Here is a 21877-nt window from a genome sequence, read left to right as displayed (position 1 = left end):
TTTGAATAAAACTGAGGGCAGGTATGTTCAAAGCTTAAGTAACAGCTACTGGTCTATGGTTTTTTTCTACTGAGGGTCTGCTCTCCGTTTGTATCTACTGCAGTCAGTGATGGTCAAATGAAGACAGAACGAGGCGCGGTAACCACGCAACGAGTGATGTCATACGGCGCGTTCCAATCCTTTCGTGCTAAACCTGTGCGCCCTCGTGTGCTTTTACACTCCATTCACCACGTCACTGAAGTGCGGACCTGAACGCGCTTTAGGGCTCTGGGCGAGAATCGGGACGGAGCCGGGGAGCAGAGCCCTTGAGAGCGGAGTCCTGAGTAACGCAGCGCTATGTGTTGATTGGCTTCTTGTTGGTGGAAGGAAACGGGAAACTCGTCTTGTCTCGGTTTGCGTAATGTTTAGTGTGCTGTTACAGAGCGAGTGCAGCTGAACGAAGACAGATTTCCCTCACTCACTCGAGGAGTTGGTCTCGGCTGCATTCGGCGGCTTTTCTTGTCTGACCGAGCGCTAGCGTCGCTTCGACAGGTAATACTCGAAAATGGGGTGCTTTTTCTCCAAGAAATCCAGGAGAAAATCTCCTGACAAGGAGCTCAGCCTGTCCGCTGCGGAGAAGGACGCTACGGGCAATAACGTGTCCGAAGGCACCGCGCCGAGCAGCACCGACCAGGCAGCACCGAAACAATACAGCTGGGACAAGCGGGAGAAGGTAAGGCGCCTGCTGACCAAGACACGGAGGCTTAGCTCAGTCTGCTAGCTTAGTAAAGTTAGCATGAGTCTTAAACAAACGGCTAATAACAATATGAGCGTTGGGAAGGGAAGCGGGTGGGCGCGGCAGCAGTCTAACTAACGTTACTGCATGTAACATAGGAGTCGCTCTCTGGCCGCCCGTGTCAGTATATCAGTAACACTATCATCTTATTTGCAAGCTCTTAATATGCGTTTAAACCGTCGTCAGTGCTTTGCTGGTCTACTTTCAGTTCGTTATCACTCTCCTCGCCAGCCTGAGCCCGAGCTAACGTTGCAAGGTTGCGAGTTTCGGTTAGTTCACACTAACGTTTTCCATGAAACTGTCCGTGTCGACATACTGTAACCAAGGAGTGTGAAATTATAGACAGGCGTCTTATCGGCTTAAAGGCAACGTCTAACTTGTTCGTGTGGCAGGTCTCCAGTTAGCTGTGTGCGGATTAGTACATGAACAACAGCAGCCAGGTCATGGAGGTCCGCTTCCTCACAATAGGACTGAGGTTGGCCAGGTAGCAGAGTTGAGTCTGATTGTATGTGGCCCACGGTGTGGTTTTAAAGCGACAATACAAACGAGAACAGAAAGGAAATGCCTCAAGTCAGCGGTGCAGGTGGACTACAGGACTGGAACTGGTTTAAGAAGTTGAAAAGACACCAGAACAGTATGTGAGACTGATTGATAGATCTTGCCTGAGGGTGGGAGAGCTGAAGTTTTTGTAGCACTCTCACCAAACTAATCCACCAAGATTCAGCTTGTAAAGCCAGAAATGTAAGATTAGAAAGAAAGGCACCTTAAATCAGAAGGCCCAGTTATTGAGGGTGCAGTTTTGATCAACTGTGTTCAGTTAGACAACATTTTACATAACATCTGTATACTTTTATGTAATTTTCATGTGGCTCATTTATGTATTATATCTGTTTTTGTAGCAGTACCACATTGCAAATTAGGCTTTTGGTTTCAGTTCCATGAGAAATACAGGTTTTAATATAAGAATGAATGAACCAACATTGGTAACTTGTCTCTTTCTTGCAGGTTGATCCCAAAGACTTTATGTTGACTGGTATCAAGGATGCCACAGTAGGACGTTTGCCAGGAAAACTCAATGGGCAGCAGTTTGTTATTCAAGAGTGTGAGAACTGCAACATCTTTGTGTTTGACCATTCAGCAACGGTGACCATTGATGACTGTGTAAACTGTCGCATAGTGCTTGGACCAGTCAAAGGCAGCGTGTTCTTCCGAGACTGCAAAGACATTAAGTGTGTGGTGGCCTGTCAGCAGTTCCGGACAAGGGACTGCAAGAAAATGGATGTCTTTTTGTGTTGTGCCACTCAGCCCATTATCGAATCGTCCACCAGCATGAAGTTTGGCTGCTTCCAGTACTATTATCCTGAATTGGCCTTTCACTTCAAGGATGCAGGTCTAAGCATCTTCAACAACAACTGGAGCAACATACACGATTTCACGCCTGTCTCGGGAGAAACCAATTGGAGTCTACTGCCGGAGGACGCTGTGGTGTTGGAGCATGTGCCTCTTCCTGACTCTGAGTCGGAGTTCAAGTCTGTACGTATCTCTACCGATGTGAACCGGAGTATCGTGCCCTTGACCAATGGAGGGAGGCGCAAGGAGAGCGAAGAGTCCTGCCTGTTTGTGTTCTTTGCTGGAGACTACACCACAGCCAATGCTCGCAAGCTCATTGATGAGGTGAGAGGAAATTCATTGAGGGATGGAGTATGCATTGTCATAGTATGACTTGTATGACGTTTTTTGCTGTTATGGAACAACACATTTTTGTTGCTGTAAGGATACCATTTAGAGATGTGAGGTTTTGTTCCAGCAGTTTCAGGTTTAGCAGTTAAAAAATAAGTGAATCTGAAATGTAAATGCACTTCCTCAAACCTTTTTTTTCTTGTTAATGAAAATGGAACAAAAAGGCTGATGTGGCATTTTTTAGACTGATTAAAAATGCCACTCAAAGCTCAATTTACCAATGACATTGGGAAATGAAATCAGTTTCCTCTAATTACTCCACCCTAGAAGACGTTTTGAAAAGGAGAAGTAGGCTACTTCAGATCTAGTCACATTTGTTGTACTTTAGCACAGTCTTTATTAAACTTTTTGTTCAAAAGGCTTTTAAAGCAGAGAAGTAAATGGCTATGAGACATTCTGCTATGACTAGATTATTACACAGAACAGGAAGTTTAGTAACAGAAGTTGCCTAAATATGAATTTACAGAAGTATTACCACTTTATTAACACTTATTATTAATGAGTCTAAACGTTTAAATGTGAAACTGATAAGGCAGTATAGATAACAGAAATTAAGCAATAATATTATTCTATAATAGATGATATGCAGTTAATAATCTAGATTATAAAAAAGTTCAGATGAATGATTTATTCTGATTTCAATATTGTGCTACGATAATTAAATATATTGAAATTACACAGTAAATTTACAAATTATTTCTAATTATTATTGAGCATATTATTGCTCATTGGACAAAGTTGATTAACTTCTTTGACACTGTTTGGACCACAAACTCTTGAATCATTAGTGTTTCGTCAGGGGCGTAGTAGCTTTGTCTCAGCAAATAGGAAGTTCCTCCCTTTTCTTGGATCATGATTCTGTCTGTAGCCTCATGTTAATCGTTGCCATAGAAACATGAAACCAAACAAGTCTCAAGGAGGTTACCACAGAGAGCCACAGTGAGTAATGTGTGATAAAAAAGACTTGGTAAACTGCTTGCATTATATATATATATATATATATATATATGGATACATTTCTATATATTTCATAATACATATGTTTTTATATATCATAATGTATGTCTCAGTAATATTGTGTCCATCTGCAGGCAACTGCCAAAGGTTTTACACTCATCCAAACCAAAGAGGTCTGCATGCGACCTGAAGATGTGAACAGAGTGTTCCAGAACAATGCAGAGGGTCTCGTTGAGTGGACTGCAAAGGGTAAGACCATTTAGAGAGAGCTTCCAGTTAACACAATGTCAGTATATTATTATATGTGCCAAATATTAACAATACAGCGTTGTGCTAATTATTTCCCCTGTACCATAGTTAACCTCAGAAAAACTGTTGGCTGCGCCGGCCTGCCTGTCACTGTCACCCCCCAGGCTCATATCTGTTTGTATTCCCATGTAGAGTTGTGCCCTTGTGCTTACTCTGCTACATATATGGAAAATAACTGTCTATACAAAATAATATGTGTGTAAAGGTTCACACTTTGTAAAAAGGATATCTTTAGGGAATTAGCAACAAGTTCAGAGATTATAAGTAATAAATGTACACATGTACAATAATTTGTACATAATGTACAAATGTACACTAGGGGTACCACTAAAGATTTTTGCATAGAGGCACTGCCATATAAAAATACAGGGACTGTGATGTGTGCAATATGCCATTGTGCGATCGAGTTCTACCTCGTGCTGCTACAGAATGTTCTAAACTCAGACAACATATCAGAGCTGATTCAGGACCTACACTAACTTTAAACATTAAAAGAAAAATGATCACGAAACAAATATAATTGTGTGTCTTAACAGCGTGAATTTGGAAATTTAAATCGTCCAACTTGATTGACAGTCGCAATAAACGGATACTACCATCAGTCAGCCCAAGCCTAGGGTGTATTCTTCCAACTTTTTTGATTTTTCTATAGGCTTGTGAAAGCATACATTTGTGTCTGGTTGTACATCTTGTGCTGGAGGTTTGAAATAAAAAGACATTTTGGAAATATCACCTACTTTGAGTCACATTGTGCAACTAAGGCAAAGGAAGCTGAGGAAGTTGAGGTTTAAGCACATGGTCAGACATCATCTCCTATTTAGAACTGTTAACCTTTTAGACCAAAAACAAAGAGGTGGGTCCACTACAACTAAGCAGATTTTGCTGATGGTATTTTTTACAAATATGTATATATATATATATAAATTTGAGCGTGGTACTGCAATAGGATGCCACCGTTGCAGCAAGTCAGTTCGAGAAATTTTGTCCATCCTAGATATTCCGTGGACTAACCACAGCAACTCAGCCACAAAGTGTCAGACCACATGAAGTTACAGAGCGGGGTTGTCGAGTGCTGAGGCGCATAGTGCATAAAAGTCTTTAACGCTCTGCTGACTCAATAACTGCAGGGTTACAAAGAACTTGATTGGCCCACACAGAGACCTGATTTCAATCCCATCAAACACCTTTGGGATGAACTAGAACAGAGATTGTGAGCCAGGCCATCCAACATCAGTGTCTGACCTCACAAATGCTCCTCTGGGTGAATGGCCAAAAATTCCTACAGTCACACTCCAGTCTTATAGACAGCTTCCCAGAAGAGTGGACGCTGTTCATGCTGACCAACTCCATATTAATGCCTATGCCTATGTATTTAGAATGGGATGTCATAAAAGCTCCCGTAGGTGTCCCAATACTTTTGTCCATACAGCGTGTGTGTGTGTGTGTGTGTGTGTGTGTGTGTGTGTGTGTGTGTATTTTGGAATTAGAAAAGAAATGCTGACATAAAGATTTTTTTTTGTGACTCTCAAAACTTTTTTTTGGTAATTCCTACTGTTGTCTCTAAAAGACAGCAGTGCTTATTGAAGAGATATCTGGAACTGGTCATTTTCTTAGAAAACATAAAAACTAAAAAAAAATACAAACAAAATAGCAATATTAAATAAAAATAAAAAAGTAAAATAAAAGTAAACCAAAACATGTGAGGCTCTTACCTTACCAGCACTGAATGAATCATTGGGGGTGGAGTATTTGGCCTAGTGACCCACTTTGTTTTAGATTACTGGTCACAACTTGTACACTTGTTATTAACATAGTACTGTAAGAAGCAAATTATCCTGTTTCTGTGAGCTTCCTATATGTTGGCTACTTTATGTTTTGAAAGAAGATAATCTCTGTGCCTGCAGGTCCTGTTGTAGCCCTTGAGCTGAATGGAGATGGTGTAGTGGAGGCCTGCAGAAACATTGCCAGTGAGGTTTTCAATGGGACAAAGGTAACTACATAAAGTAGTATAACTTGTTAAAGCTATTTACACAAAATGCCTTACATTAAACTAATGCTCTTTGTCCTGTTTGCCATCTTCCTTTTGATGTTTTTTTTTTCATAGGTGTTTGTTTCTGAGAATAAAAATTCAGCTTCTCGGGATGTTGACAACTTTTTCAACTTTGCTGACATGCAGATGGGATTGTGAATCAATAAAATCAATTTTGTTTGATACATTTTTGTACATTCAGTATTGTGAATTAGAATAAGTAAATTTTCCTAATCTAATAATGTAATGAAATGGATGTAGAGTTACTGGTGTCTCTTAAGATTAAGGGTGTTTAAACTACTATTTACTTCTTTCTCAAGTAATTAGTGCTGCTAAATATTTTTGAGGGTTAGAAGTTTTCATGTTGGTTATGCCATTTTGCTGTGCTTGTACACGGTCATGTTGAATTTACAAGAATAAGAGAAATTTATTGGAAAACAAAAACACAGACGGACCTGGATTTCAGAATCTAATTACATATTACTGTGGCCATTGTCAATCATGCTGAAAGTAAGTAAAATTTTTAAAATATTTATTCATTTATATTTTTAGGGATATACAACTGGAAATAGTATGTTCTGCTCTGCTTGTGTACGTTTTCACAAATGTATATCTGTGTAGCCTGTCATTATATTTATACGTAGGCCCAGATGTGGACATGTGAAGTTTATAGAGTCTGTTTCTTTTTATGAAATAGTAGCATGTTTTTTGGACCATGCTTTGTACTTTAATGTCTCTGTTTTAATATGTAGTTCTATTTTCACTTATGCGCAGCCAGAATGAGGACAAATCAGCTTTTTTGTCAATGTTATTTATAAAATGCTTTTGAAAGGAATATCAGAAGTTGATTCATTGTTAATCAGATCTTACTGAATGTACTGCTCAAACGAGCTCTACCTATATACTCTGTCTGTTTTTTTGTATGAATGTTTTGAAGAGCACACTTTTAGTCCTGTGACCAAAAACAATCGGTCTTATTTGTACAGATAAGAGAAAAGCCTCACAATGTACTTTTATACCTTTGAATGGTTCATATTTGCATAAGGCTGTTTTGTAGGAATGAATGTAAACTGTGATTTATCAATACATTCATTTGTTAAAAGATTTGTTGTGGCTTTTTTACTGTGTGAGTAACTTGTGAATTTGCAAGAAGACAACATTTAGTACAGATGGTATGTTGGTATTGATGGATATATGTATCGGGCTGATATCGGCAGAAAAAAATAATGAATCTAATCCAATTTAGTTACAAATCTTGAAAAGTCACACTGTGTATCGTGATGTTAGCTGTGTATTTCTTCCTGAGAGGCAGTAGAGTGTTTCAGTAGTTTAAGCATGATAGCCTACTTTTAGATGTTCATCTTCAGTGAAGTGCTTCAACTAAAAATAGCTCATTTAAAATCTTAGCAATTCTTACAGAGTAAATATCAGCTCGGTATCGTCCGAATATCAATGTTTCAGTATCGAACAAAAAGTAGTATCGTACCATCTTTAATCAGTAATAGTAGTATTGATGTCATTAATAAAGCTGCTTCACTTTCCGATGAAGAGGCGAAGACAGGAAACAGCATGGGCGCTCCCAGCATGGCCATGAAGGGGCGGAGTTTAGGACCCAGCGACCTGCACTGTACAATAGGACTGTTGTGCCGTGGTGGAAAGCAGATTGCAGCTTCGGGATACTGACAGTGTGGAGCAGAAATAGACAAAAATAACCAAAATACGCTCATTTGCACCTCGTCTTGAGCGTTCATTTGAGAAGAGCAGGGCCGAGGCCGTCGTTTTGGTCCACGTGGGGATCGCTGGAGTCGGTTTGGGATCTGAGGTGAGGGCTGCTATGCGAACAATACTGCTGGTGTCTCCCAGCGCTGTGTGTGCCAGGGCTGAAGGGCTTATCCAGGCAGCGGGGCCTGCTTCCCTCTGCTCGCTTCAGGGAGGGTTTCTACTCGGGGTACCGACATGTCGCTTCCAGTCCGGATTCCTGTGGAGACGTTCGCAGTCTCATTTTTCTGTTTTCCGGATTGAACGGGTTATATAGACGCGCGGAAGGCGGGTTTACAGCTCTAAACGTGGCGCTGTTCGCTCTTGCCTACTTTGAAGGCTGTAGGGCGGCTCGAGTTTGGCGCCAAGGCCGCCTCACATCCTGAGCTAGCAGCCTGGCAAAGGAGCTCAGTTCTGCAGTGCAGGAAAATACTGCCTCCTGCTAAGCGCTCGAGTTGGGCTGAAGAGGCCCTTTGGTGACCACTGCCATGTTAACCAAGCTGACCGATTCTCAATGCATAATTTGTTGACAGTGGTCTGCAGAGCTGGTTTCTTTCTGTAACAGGAAAGCGCCAAGCTAGCATAAGTTAGCACGGGTAACGTTATACACAAGCCGTTAAACAACTCGGCTCAGAATTAGGAGAGGATTAAACACCGACCTGGCAACCTTGCCACCTCTGAAGCCTCGTGGTGCTATGAGTTCGTATTATCGTAGAGTTAATTTCTCACGGAAAGAAACTTCGTTGTATAACTAACGTACTTCTACATGGCTGTGATCTCACAGCAGATCCTGTGTAGCTTCTGAGCTCCATGTTATCTAAATCAGAGCGCTGCTTTCCAGGTTAACGATACTTTAGCAGCATAATGAATATTAGCTCAGAGAGGACGGAGTTTAAAAGGTTGCCGTGTGTGCCATAAATGTCTGCTTTATTCAGCGAGCAGCAGTGAAGTAGTTCGCGGTGAAAGTAAATAGTTCAGAATTTCGGTGCGCCTTCCTCGAGAACGGGCTGCGTTTCCCGCGCGCATGCGCAATCCCACTTAAACGCAAGGGGGCCAAGCACTTTTCCCATTGAGCAGGGATTATCTTAAAGCTGCACGCTGTAAGGTTACTTTTTTGTCCGAACTGAAAGAAGCAGAATCACTGAGTCAGGAGATAAAAACAAGCTAAAATATGTGTCTGCACAGCATTGCAAGTCACCCTATAAAGCCTGAAATAATAATTTAAAAGTTAGAGGCGTCTGGTCAGATTCTGTGGGAGACCACTTCATAAATAAATACATATCAGTATGACAGGCACAGGCTCAAAAAGAAGGTCTGGTTCGATGTTTAAGTCTCAAATGCAGTGTCAGTATTGTACTGATAAAGATGACAATAGTAGATAAGTTACTCATATCTTCTAAAGACACGTTGTTCACCAAATCTTGATTGAATTCTGTTTGAATACTCTCTTAACGCGCTCGCAATCATCAGATTCATCCGCTCGGGGAAGGGGTGCAAAACACATCCGACGTTACAAAATGTTCTACATGTTGCACACAATTAAAGTTTCCACCAGAGAGGTCTTCTCTCTGAATTGTAACATGCAGTAACATGAAAAAATAAATTCTTTTTTGTGCTCAGTTGCTTTTAAGTTCTTTGCAGCTACTCCAGCAGTCTTTTCCAGAGCAGGCCTGTCATGGCGTGTTACTCCACTGCAGCTTGGTTTGCAGCCCAGCTTTCAGAGGTCCTAGTGTGTTAGGCGAGCAAGGTGGTTTGTGTGTTTGGGCAGGGCATTGTATTCTGTAGCTTTTGCTTAGAGAATGGGGGTTGGAGGGTTGCTGGGGCCATGTGGCTTTGACCCGCTCTATTCAGGCATGCTGTGAAGCAGGAGTACTGTAGTGCTGCTACTGCCTTTGTTGTGTTCTCCTCAGTTAAGTGTATATTGTGTAGAAAATATTGGTGTCACAGAGAGAAATTGAGAGAAATTGTTTCAGAGGTACAGGCCGAGGTCTGGGGCCAGGCATTAAATTGGGCATCAGAAACTTTAATGCATACAATGTAGAGAGGCTTGCGGTTAGAAGTGGTTTAGCTATAGGATACACTAGTGATTTGTCGTGGCCTTAACGTTTTTACACCATTAATTGTATTCCTAAGTCACCCCTTGCAAATGACACCATGCATTCCTAAGCAAACATTAAGAGGAATGCACAGTTTTTCCAGTGGTTGGATTCTGAGGAGTCTCTAATTACTCTCTCATTTTTTGTAGCGATTCTAGACAACCTCCCTTATGGAGATAGTCAAGCCAACAAACCTTTGGAACCACCCTCCAGTGTCAGTGGTTCTACAGTTTGGAAGGAAGAGGCACAGTCAGATGCAGTTTCTGGCTAAGGCTTTTGCGTCAGGAGCAGGTGGTCCTCCACGAGTTGGAGTAGAAGCGACAAGCATGCTTGTTACTCTCAAAAGGCTCTCTTAAGTAATTGAAGTTTTTATTTATTAGGGCTTGATGATTTGTGGCCCCAATGTAGATTTTATGGGGCTTAAAATTCTGATAAATTGTGACCTTAGTAGATAATCTTATATTTTATGTTTTAATTTTGTGCTCCAATACTTGAAGTTAAACTGCGCTTTACTGACAGATATGATTTTCTTTTGGTTATCATGCTACTCAAATAGACCATCCTTTCCAGTTTCGATTTCTTTTCAGAACATCGTATTAATTTTTAGTTTTTGTTTATTTTGGTGCTAACGTCTTTTTCTTATGCTAAAGGTTAGGACTAGGTACATTTCACAAAGTGACATGGTTGGGTACAGTTTACAAATTGAGTGTCTCACATTGGGTTTAACTTTGGAACTGCTTAAGATTTCGTCAGGAGATTGCGAGTTTGAATCCTAACGATGCTGCATCCAAAAAAGATACTAATTACCGGCGCATCATCTTTATTTTCACCAATACCAGTAAAACAGCGGGTCGTCAATATCGGCCAAAGTTGTTGCAGAAAAATATAAGCTGGGCCCTACTATTCATTGTTTGTATTTTTTTTTTTTTGCATGTTTTGAAGATATGTTAATTTAAGCAGACAATCCTGTAGTTCTAATGTATTTTTCTTGTTTATTTTACAGCCTGAAGGCTTATTTATTAAATCATGGAAAGAAAAGGTTCTATTCCTTATATGGTTTTATTACCGTGTGTTTAACTTAAATTGGAGGCACAAGGTTTAATACCAAATGAAGTGCTGTAATTACAGACATTCTTGTCTTGTTGGAGGGTCAGATTTTGCTTTAGTGTTTGTGTTAAGCGTGATGTGACTGGAGTAGAACCTGATATGTGTTTGTAACCCATTTCTGAGATCAGGAAAACTGTGTTTCTAAGTGGTTTGTTTAAGTATTTAAGCTTATTAGATGGCTAATAACATAGACTGTGTAACAGTTTGTATTTCAACTTGTTTTTAACAGTGGTTATATTAATCTCATTGATGTAAACAAAACGAGAGCAGTATGATCTTATTCCGTTTAAATGGTTAAAAGTCAGACTGTGGCTGATCTTGGCTGATGTCACTGACATTATCCAGCCTTCTGTGGAGCCATAAGAAATCTGATGGCTCTTTTAAGCTTGTGCAGTTCTTGTTCTTATGGAAGATCTTACTGAAGGATCTTAGTCTGATATCACCAGCAGCCAACCATCTCTGACCTATGTGCCACTTTAGTACTGGATATTAACTTAAATGGATAAAACAATTGCTCTCCTGTCTTTTATTGCTCACTATAATAGGTGATATTTGTGCATTTCTGTGCATTTTAGCATAGTGAGTGAATATGTCCCCTAGTGGTCACTGTATGGGGAACTTTCAGTCTGGGTTTTGCTCGCTGTGAAGCAGGCAGATTCCATTTTGAGGTCCGCTCCTGCTGCTTCCTGTCTCTGGTATTTATAGTGTCAGTGCTAAGAAGCTGAGAGTAAATGGGAGAGTACTGCCAGGTTCAGGTCGAGCCAGGACGTACACTAAATAACTACAGTAAACTACAATAAACAAAGAAAATCCCTGCCCCAGGCACTACACTGAACGTACCGCAGTAGAGAAGCTATGTTTACCACCAGATAAACTTGAGCCAATTACGTTGAAGAAATGTTTTAGCAACTCTGCTATGAAACTAATCTTTTTAATTCAATCTTTAAAGCACAAAAGTAGACAAATAATATATAAAATGTAAAATATTGGTGCTTGCCTAGAATATAGAGATGGAAATGTTTACATTGTTCTATATGCTGAACTGTGTTTACTGTACTGTGTTTACTGTACTGTACTGTACTGTATCACTGTGTGGATGGGTGTGTCTGTCTCCAGGGTTCACCACCCTCTCGGGACATTCTCTATCTCTGGATGTGCACTGGAAACATGCTTGTTTTTTTCAGTTGTTTTGTTTTTGGAGAAATGAAGGCAGTGTCTTTAAGTCTAGGTGAATGAGCCTCATTAGTAGTGTTAATACTTTAACCTGTCTTATAAGCCACCTTTGCAGTGAGTGTGTTTGTAAGCGTGCACAGGCTGGGCTGAGTTAATATTTATTTAAGGAGGCCTCTCAGTCGGCCGCTGGAGCATGATAAATCTGTGCGTGCTCTGTGTCTGGGTACCATATAATCCTGTTGCCTTGCACGCTCCCCTGCTCCCACTACCCACCAGTTTCACCTCACGCAAACCATGCTCGCCTCGTCCTAATGCCTATTTTGTTTTGCAGTGATGAGAGGTGGATGACAGAAGCAGGCCAGAAGAATAACCTAGCATGCTGTACGACTTAATATTTATGGTAAGTGAATAGCTGATGCAAAGAAAAGTTCAGTTGGTGTTGAGCTGACAATTCTGTGCAGTGCTTAGGGTTGTGCACAGGTACTTGGTTAACTGTTTGAGGTGCCTGTATTTGAATACTGATATCACTGTTTGGGTATTAATTTTTATGTTTTCTCTGAGACATGAAAAAAAAAACCACCTATAAAAAGACAACAAGTCTCCATCAGCATCCAATATTGTACTTGTTACTAATCTCACATGAAAACCTGCCAATTTCCAGTGGCTATTTTTGAATAATAAAACATGTTTTGAAATGTAGTGCTCTGCTTGATGTTAACCTAAAAAAGTAACCCTACAGCTCTACAATAATTTAAACCAAAATAGTAATACTTATTTTCATTCATTCATTCATTCATTCATTCTTTTCTGCGGTTAACAGAATATCTATTCCTGAACAGTTCATGAACGGTTACTCAGATATCAAAATTAGTCGGAATGCACATCCCTGGTAGCACTATCCCTGGTATCAGAGGATTTGGAGCAACAGACATTTCCTCTCCTTACTCAAAGCGCCGTGTTATCACTGCGTCCCAACTCTACTCCGAATTTTCTACTTCCTGCTCCTCACTCCCACATCGGAGAAAAACTACCCTGTGTCTCTCCGTATGATTCATTCTTGTGATGTTCATTATTTTATCCTCAACGTAAGGACAAGACTCTGAGCACTTCATTTTGTGAATTTTATAACTTATGGCCGTTATTAAATGAAAAACTAAGGATGGAGTGATATCGAAGTGATTTCAGTGTGATAGAACACAGACTCCGACTTTCTGCAGTGCTGCTCCATGCTCTGGGTAAAATTATGCTCTCTAACTCTGCATGGTGTATATCAAGGCCTGGCCCATATGAAAGGTTTGGAGCTAGTACCAATTTTAGTGGTGCTGAAAAATTATGATGACCATTAATGTCAGCTGGTACAATTTATATCTAATATTTTAATTTTATATTTCACTTCTTTTAACTAAAACTAAAGAAATCCACAGTCTTGAGTGCTTTCACACCAACCTTGTTTGGTGTAGCCCATACAAACTTCTTTAGTTTGGTCCATTTTGACAGGTGTGAACCCTTCATTCATACTCAAGTGCACACCCAATAAATGAACTGTGATTCACTAAAAATCGCAGGTCTGCTTCAAAGTGAACCCTGGTTCAGCTCACTGCTGATGGGAATGCTTTTTTGATTGTGATCCACACCAAAAGAGGGAATATATTATCAGAGCATGTTTTTCTCTTCTAGAAGCAGTTCAGAGCTGTACTGTCCTCATAATCTGCCTGTTTTAAGATTTGACTCTCATATCGTTTCTGCTGTGTGGGCTGCTGCTAATAACAGCAGACGAACAATAAAGTAACAGCAAAGCAATGCATTTGATTTTGGTACATGGATCGCAGCACATATTTTTGGCCAGGCATCAGCTAACTGATTAAATTCAAAGTGACAAACCATTCAGTCATCGATGCAGAGTTGATCTCCGCATCTTTATGAGTGAATGGTTTGTTTTTGGGCATCTCTGTTTTAATGTAAAGTAGGGTAGATTAATGTGTTTATATCAAGAACACATGAGAGGCATAGACCTGGATTGTATGAAGTGAGGGCCTAGTAAAACAGTACAAACGGTCATCAGGACTTTAGAAAACACGTTTTACATGTTTTTGTTTTGTTGCGTCCAAACAGAATTTTCTGTATTGCTATCATATTCTAAAATGGGGATCTACAGTAAGCATGTACAGTTTTGTCCCATCACTGAGAGATTGTGGATCTGAATCCTGGCGAACCAGAAAAAAGTGCAGATTGTTTTTGATAATTTTTCCCCATGCAGATAAAACTGTGGGTTGTCAAGATCGACAAATATTATCAGCCAGCCGATATATGTCATACCCTAGTATACCTTTGATAAGGTTTTAAGTAAATCATAAACAAATAGTATTGATGTACATAGATAAACTAAATAAGTAGAACAAATAGAAAAAACTAAAAAATCTCTTTCTCTGTTTTTATATTTCTTTCTTAGGATATGTCAGGATGAAACGACTCAGGACTTCAAGCAGTAGTGACAGTTCAGACAATGAAAGTAAGTAAAGCTAGACACACATGTCCACATACAGAGTCTCTTTGAATCTGAATATTTAGTTGATATCCATTTGAGGTCCTCAGTACCTTCATAAATAATTTTTTTAATGACGTTATTATTTGTTGTTGCTTATTTTATTCTACGTTGCACCTCTTTTGATAAACATGAAGCTCCCTCCACGTCGTTCTCTTCAAACAAGTATGGAAGCAAACCGGGAACTCCCGCCTCTGCACAGAAAAAGCCGGCGGAGGTAAGGCTTATGTATTTTTTAATTTGAAGACTTAGGTTGTGTGGTTATCTAGAGGTCCACACATCTGGAATGATCAACAGCGTTGTATCAATGTAGTAATACAGTTTTGGCTCAAAAGCAGTCAGTTGGCCATTACAAATAAATAACAGCATCGTCAAGAAGTAGGCCTATATGACAGCAAAAGGCTTAAAGCATTATGTGCACACCATATGTCATCCTTTCTACATTAAATTAAACACGTGATACAATGGAAGAAAGAAGCACAAATGCTAGCAAATTACATCCCAATGAATTGCAATAAATGGCTTTTCACAGGTGTTCAGAAAAGACCTGATAAGTGCTATGAAGCTGCCAGATTCTCACCACATCTCTCCAGAAGACTATTACTTGCTGGCTGACACATGGAGGCAAGAGTGGGAGAAAGGTGTGCAGGTACCAGCCAGTCCAGATACCATCCCCCAGCCCTCCCTAAGGTTAGTCTTTCAGTGTGTCTCTCGCTTTCTTTCTCTCCTTTCACACATGCACTTTTACCTGGGTATTACCCAAGAAGGGGTTATGTGTGAACGCAGCCTGGAGTGAAAATCCCAGTAAAGTTCACACAGCAATCAGCCCTCAAGAGACCTAGTACAATTCCCCGGCTAATTACTGGGAGGGTGTTGAATGAAAAATGACTGGGAAGTACAGCATCTAGATTCCAGCTGACCAAAAATCTGCCTGCTTAGTTGAACAGGTTTTTCTAATGTTATGTTTCATGAGGGAAAGCATTAGGGGAATGTATTTAGTAGGAAATACATTCCCCTAAAATTCGGGTAAAATACGGTTGCATGTAGGCTGACGAAAAGCCCAAATATTACCGGTAATTACTAGGTGCTTTCCATGTGTTGTATATAAAAATTGCCTTTCAAATGGACTTTCTCTTTCCATTTTTTTTCCTTTCAGTCTCAGACCCTACAGCATACTTACCTTGGTATGCAAAGCTTGAAGCCTAACTGCCTTTTTTGCTTTTTCTTTCTCATCCTCTACATTGTAATTATGACTGTCATACTTGCAGTGTAGCAGTACACAGGTATTAATATAATCACATGTTGAAATAAACTCATTGTATGACCTTGTACAGGATAATAGCAGAGAAACCGAGGGAGATTCTGTTCTCCAGACAGAGGAAGTACATCCAGTGCTGGAGTCAGGACTCCACCGAGACAGGATATGTAAACATTAAAGAGTTGGCTGAGGCCATGTGCAGATATGACCTGGATGATATGGACCTGTACTGGCTGCAAGAGCTCAACATGGAGCTTGGTCAAATGGGTAAGAAAGCTCAGAGTGCACACAATCTGCAATCAACTAATCTGTTTTCCAGTAAATTAGTGATCTCAACACATTCTCTTCAAAACCTTTTGGGCTTAAGAATTATTTTCATTCTACTATAATTTCCTTCTTTGCAACTTTACGGTGAAGCTTTTGAAGAGTTATTTACAGTATTTTTATTTGTTTGTCTCTCTTTCAGGGGAAGGGCCCATGAATGAGTTAACCATGGAGAGAGCGATGGAGGCTCTTGAAAGAAAGTGCCATGACAACATGAACCACGCAATAGAGACTGAGGAAGGGCTTGGCATTGAGTACGATGAGGACGTCATCTGTGACGTGTGTCGCTCGCCTGACAGTGAGGAGGGAAACGACATGGTCTTCTGTGACAAGTGCAACATTTGCGTGCACCAGGTGAGAACAGGGTGAGAGTTCAAGGATCGATGAGAGTGATTGGTGACTTTCAGGTTGCTGTCTGTAGCAGATTCTCCAATAAAACATAGTTATTTAATTTAGCTTACACAAATGTGCTTACAAAATCAATTAAATATATTAATTCCATACATAATATTTGGTATTTTGTATCTCTTTTAAACAGTAGGCCTTGTGTACCACCATTTCATTGATGTCTCTGCATTACAAGCTCACTAAGCCTTAGTGATCAAGGCCATGTTGGTGAACAATAGCAGGGGTTAGGACTGTGGAATGCTTTTGAGGTGAAAAGGTCTGTCGACTGGGAGATTCAGGCACTTGTGCTTGTGTTGAGAGTGGCCCATTTACTGGGCTTCTTTTATGTAGTATTTACCACTTTATGGCTCATTAAAATAGAAGTATAAAATAAGTAAATAAAATTGTTGCCCGCAATAGAAGAAAAGCATTGCAATATTGTTTCTTGTGCTTACTAAAATCAGTTATAGTTTCAACTTAAGACCACTGTACATTAGAAACTGTGGATCAAAAAACTTATTTCAACATTGAATTTTTGAGTTTCCATTTAAAAATGAGTCAGCAAAGGAAATTAGTCAAATGTTTCTCATCAAAAATGTCTGTAACGAAGTTTTACAGAACTCTTTTATTACGTAACATTTGTATTGCCCTAGGGATGCTAATGTTAGCGTTTTCAATCAGTCATTAAGCAGCAGGTTGTAACAATTGCTGTGTTAAGTTTGAGTATCTGTTTACTATTATTAAAACTTTTGTTTTTAGGCATGTTATGGCATAGTGAAGGTTCCAGATGGAAACTGGCTGTGCAGAACCTGTGTGCTTGGCATCGACCCACAGTGCATTTTGTGCCCCAAAAAGGGAGGTGCCATGAAAGCTACACGAGCGGGAACAAAGTGGGCACATGTTAGCTGTGCCCTCTGGATACCTGAGGTAAACTCCTCTCTACTTAAGAAGTCTAATAGGGTAAAAATACACTGCTACAAAAATATGTAGATAACATAGATTTTAACTCAAATTTGTTCAATCAGAAACCATCCAGATGAGCTGATTTACTAAGCATCTGGGTTCTGAATCTTATTAAGCTTTATATATGTTGGTTGAAATAGCTATTTTTGTGTGTAGGTCAGCATTGCTTGTCCGGAGAGGATGGAGCCAATCACCAAAGTGTCTCACATTCCACCCAGCCGCTGGTCACTAATCTGTAGCCTCTGCAAGCTCAAGACAGGAGCCTGCATACAGGTAAGATGTTAGGATATGCCCGAGTAAGAACTGACTTTTAAAAGGCTATTGGGTCATGTGTTGTTGCTTCAGTATGCAGTATGGCCATATATGTGCATATGTGTGAATGCAGGAGTTTTGTAGTCTCTAATTTTCTTGTCTCGCCTTTCAGTGTTCAGTAAAGAACTGCACCATTCCATTTCATGTCACTTGCGCCTTTGAGCACAACCTTGAGATGAAGACCATTCTGGACGAGGGAGATGAAGTCAAGTTCAAATCCTACTGCCTGAAGCACAGCAAGTCCAAAGCTGGAGAGCCTGGCTTGAGCCCGGCCCGACACAAACCTCCCACTGAGACCGAGAAGGTGGGTCTCAGGGCGCAGAAACTCCAGGAGCTGGAGGAGGAGTTTTACAAGTTGGTGCAGCCTGAGGAGGTGGCCCAGGATCTGGGGCTGCCCCTCCACCTGCTAGACTTTATCTACCAGTACTGGAAGCTAAAGAGGAAGACAAACTTTAATAAAGCTCTTTTACCACCCAAAGAAGATGAGGAAAACCTTCTGTTGCAGCCGCAGGAGGACAGCATCCACACACGCATGCGCATGTTCATGCATCTGCGACAAGACCTGGAGAGGGTGGGTACTCCTTTGCAAGGTGATGATGATGCCCGGATGAAATTTAGCTGATTTCTTATAGTGTGACTGAATGTTGTTTCTCTTGTGTAATAATATTTAGGTGAGGAACCTGTGCTACATGGTAAGTCGGAGAGAGAAGCTGAAACTGTCTCAGAGTAAAGCCCAGGAGCAGATCTTTAACCTTCACGTCAAACTCATCAACCAAGAACTGTCTGCAGGTAATGAATGTCCAGGACCATATGTAGCAATTGTATGTATCACACTGTTAACTTAAATGTAAGATACACATAAAGATAGGATCTGTACTGGAAATTGGATGTAAAAATATACAAATTATTGCCTTCGTTTGATGGTGTGAATCCACTGTTTTAAATGCATCTCGATGTGCAGGGCTGCCGGTGTCCTCAGCTGTGGAAAACCTGCTCTTCCGGCCTCCTCCCAGGATAACCCTCAAACTCAAAATGCCCAAGGTGTCACTGGGAAACAACAAAACCAGCACCAAGTCTGGAAATGGGCCACTGTGCCCAGATAATAGCAGTAACGTGTATGACCTCAGTGGGACAGGCGTTGGGCAGGGCAAACCTCAGCTCCACCACAGCCGGGCTCGGAGGGAGGAGCGAACCAATGGCCTTCTCACTGTAGCACGGCGAGACAGTGGAACCCCCAGTGCGTTGCCACTGCCCCTCAAACCAACGGGTAAGCCTCTGGCTCTGCACGCTGCTCTGCATGGCCATTCATCCAACGGAAAGGACAAACCTGAACAGGACAGGCCCTGTCTGAAGTCCAATGGCATCATGGAGAAGCCTGTAGTTCAGAGAGACACTTCTTTCCAGACTTCCTCTGAGCAGGCCACACGCAATGAGGATTCTGGAAAGGGTCGTCCAGGCAGTTTTCATAAATCCGCAATAGAACATTTCAGCAGATCCTTCAAAGAGGCAACTGTCAGCCTGGTACGGACTACAGAGGACTTCTGGAGTGCTGAAAAGAACGCTCGCAAAGTCATCAGCAGCAAAGAGCGGACAAACTGTGCTAAACCAGCCATTGAGCGGCCACAAGGGAGCACCAGAGCATACCAGGACAGTGATGGGTACTGCCCTGACCTGGAGCTTAGTGACTCGGAGCCTGAGGCCAAGGGCAAGCGAGTGCGGGCTGGCAGGGGGCCAAGCGAGAGAAGTTCAGCTACAATCTATGGTCGTGGGGGCAGTCGAGGGAAAGTGTCTTTAGGCTCCAGGAGCACAGTGCAAAGGTGACAAGCCTGAAATAGCACAGTCTCAGTCCCTCAAACCCACTGCTACAGGTCTGTCACCATAACGCTCTGGCGGTCCTCAAAAGTGCTACACTCCAAGGATTCCTTGTTGAGGATGATGCCTGTGATTGCACTGGCCATCACAGAGCAAAGGCTCAGTCATCCTGCATCGGCGGAGTAGACTCTGATCTCAACCAAAAAGGGGCGCCAAAATATTCTCCCTGGCTGAGTGTTGGAGAACGCAGTCTTTCCATCTGTTTCAGCATGGCGCTGTCTCTGCATCTGCTCTGAATAACAGGGTTTCAGCTGCAAACTGACTCCCCATGCGAGACCACACAACGTCTAATGTAGGTTAGACAGGCCTTCTAGCAGTGTTTCTGTAAATACTGGTCATGCAAAAGAGCCTCCATTTTTAGGTTGTATATAGTAGCTCGTCTCAAGTGTTGTGGAATTTGTTGTTGAAGTAATTTCCACATGCTGTTAAGTGACATCCTTGATTCCTATGATTATGCAAATCAATAAAAGCATAAGAACTGCAGCATTTGAGTCTGACGATGTGGGTGAAAGCTGGCACGTAGATCTTGACTTTTCTATATTTTTCCTCTCTTTCCCATTTTCTTTCTGGTGTCATTAGCATGTTTGTCTCATCATGTTGCTTTGTTCTCTTGTTTTAAAAAGAAAAAGCTGTCTGAACTGGTCTTCCATCATTGTTTCCAGAGTTGATAAGTAATTGTTTTCATTCATGAGAACCAGTTTTACATTTGATATGGTTTAAAGCTTAGGCAGAGTTGAGAATTTTTATTACTTTGCCACTTTATAGAAATTGGCAGTGTTGTGGAAGTGAACTAAGGTGCAACCTGCTGTCAGTGTTTTGGCCACAAAGAAATTGTAACTGAATATTTGAGATTCCACAAAGTTGAAACTGGTTAAGCAGATAATAGCATGTGGCCACTAGAGGGTAGTGTTGTTTCAGTCTGTCTGGTTCAAGCACCTGTACTGCCATCATTGCCTTCTCATTTGCAGTAAATGACTACTTTAGACCAAATAAATGTTTCATGTCAGTTTAAAAGAGCCAGACACTGAGATGCTGAATATAATTCTACTATTGATGTTATGTGGTCAACTCATTGTTTTATTTTATGGGTTATAATCTTGATCCAAATCATAGTCTGCTCTAAAAAATCGACTTGGGTATTTACTTGGTGTAAACATCAGCACAAAAGCACCACAATTTCCTTCCATCATAGAACAGAAATGTGTACTGCACTGTTCAAAATGCAAAGATGCAGTTTTATGTTCTGCTGAATGAATATGTTTAAGGGAGGAAATATTTCTGCCTAAATCAATACAAAAATTGATTTTTGTATGTGTGTGAAACATGCACTCTTACACCCCTAGTATGCATCTGCAATAACCCTCAGCAGCAAGCTGTTGTTTTTTCGGTGCCAATTTTTGCACAGATAAGTGTGCAGATGAATCCTTTAGTGCTCTAAATGTCTTTTTTCATGTTTGTCTATGTTGATATTCATGATTTCAGGTTCATTTGAGATTTACACATACAGATGAAAGGTTTAATATTTGGTTTATCCGTGTCTTCACATAATGTATGTTCATCTTCTCAGGTTTGAGAGAGCAGATTTCACACGTTTATGTGTGTGTAATATGTACCTCTGTGTTGATTAGAGGGAGTACAGCAAGGTTTGTGCAGCCAACTGGCCTTTTATATGTTCAATGAACTTCCAGGCAGACCTCAAGTCACGTACTGTGTGTTGCTAGCAGCCAGTGGAAAACACTGTAACGATGTGCATGAACTATGCGTCCCATTTGAATAGAAATCCTTTCCTTTTTCATTGTTTTTTACTTGTTTTTACTTGACACTACGTTATGAAAAGTTTTTTTTTTAAAGATGGAGCCCTTTTCAATAAACTTTTGAAAATACAAACTAATTTGTCAAGAGTTTTTATAAAACTATAATTGTAGCTTTATTGCAGTCTAAATTCTTTTTTGGATTTCTAGTTTGATATACGGTGCTACAGTGGTGTTACGGATCTATAGACTGGAATAGTTTTAGATGAGAAGCCTCACATGGAAAATTCCACCAAATTTCTGGATGAATAAATTTCATGCATTTTAAAGACACTTGTCAAAGTCCAAATTTTTTCCACAGTGGTGGTGTACGCAGGGCGTTGTAAGATAACATAGTACCCAAAGGGAACCTTTTTTTTTCCTCAGAATTACAACTATTACTATCATCACTGTTGCATATAAAACCTCATAAGATGTAGGTTCACTGTACATTTTGAATAGAAAATAAAATGGCTTGTTTGCCA

General features: G+C 40.7%; 2 protein-coding genes across 2 annotated transcripts; both read left to right on the top strand.

The window, feature by feature from the left end:
• Positions 1–269: 269 nt before the first annotated feature.
• Positions 270–6916, top strand: rp2 (RP2 activator of ARL3 GTPase). The gene is made up of 5 exons (XM_036570718.1): positions 270–712; positions 1781–2449; positions 3607–3721; positions 5686–5771; positions 5886–6916. Exons 1-5 carry the CDS (start codon positions 545–547, stop codon positions 5967–5969), a joined length of 1122 nt encoding a protein of 373 aa, XP_036426611.1. The 5' UTR covers positions 270–544; the 3' UTR covers positions 5970–6916.
• A 480-nt stretch (positions 6917–7396) lies between these two features.
• jade3 (jade family PHD finger 3) lies at positions 7397–21483 on the top strand. The gene is made up of 12 exons (XM_036570717.1): positions 7397–7632; positions 12276–12344; positions 14394–14453; positions 14624–14703; positions 15019–15176; positions 15821–16011; positions 16211–16422; positions 17215–17382; positions 17575–17691; positions 17843–18301; positions 18402–18519; positions 18692–21483. The coding sequence occupies exons 3-12, from the start codon at positions 14405–14407 to the stop codon at positions 19549–19551; spliced, it is 2412 nt and encodes an 803-aa protein (XP_036426610.1). The 5' UTR covers positions 7397–7632; positions 12276–12344; positions 14394–14404; the 3' UTR covers positions 19552–21483.
• Positions 21484–21877: the final 394 nt, after the last annotated feature.

Source organism: Colossoma macropomum, unplaced genomic scaffold, assembly GCF_904425465.1.
Source record: "Colossoma macropomum unplaced genomic scaffold, Colossoma_macropomum, whole genome shotgun sequence".
In the NCBI taxonomy this organism is placed as follows: Eukaryota; Metazoa; Chordata; class Actinopteri; order Characiformes; family Serrasalmidae; genus Colossoma; species Colossoma macropomum.
This window is presented reverse-complemented; position numbering and strand designations above follow the sequence as displayed.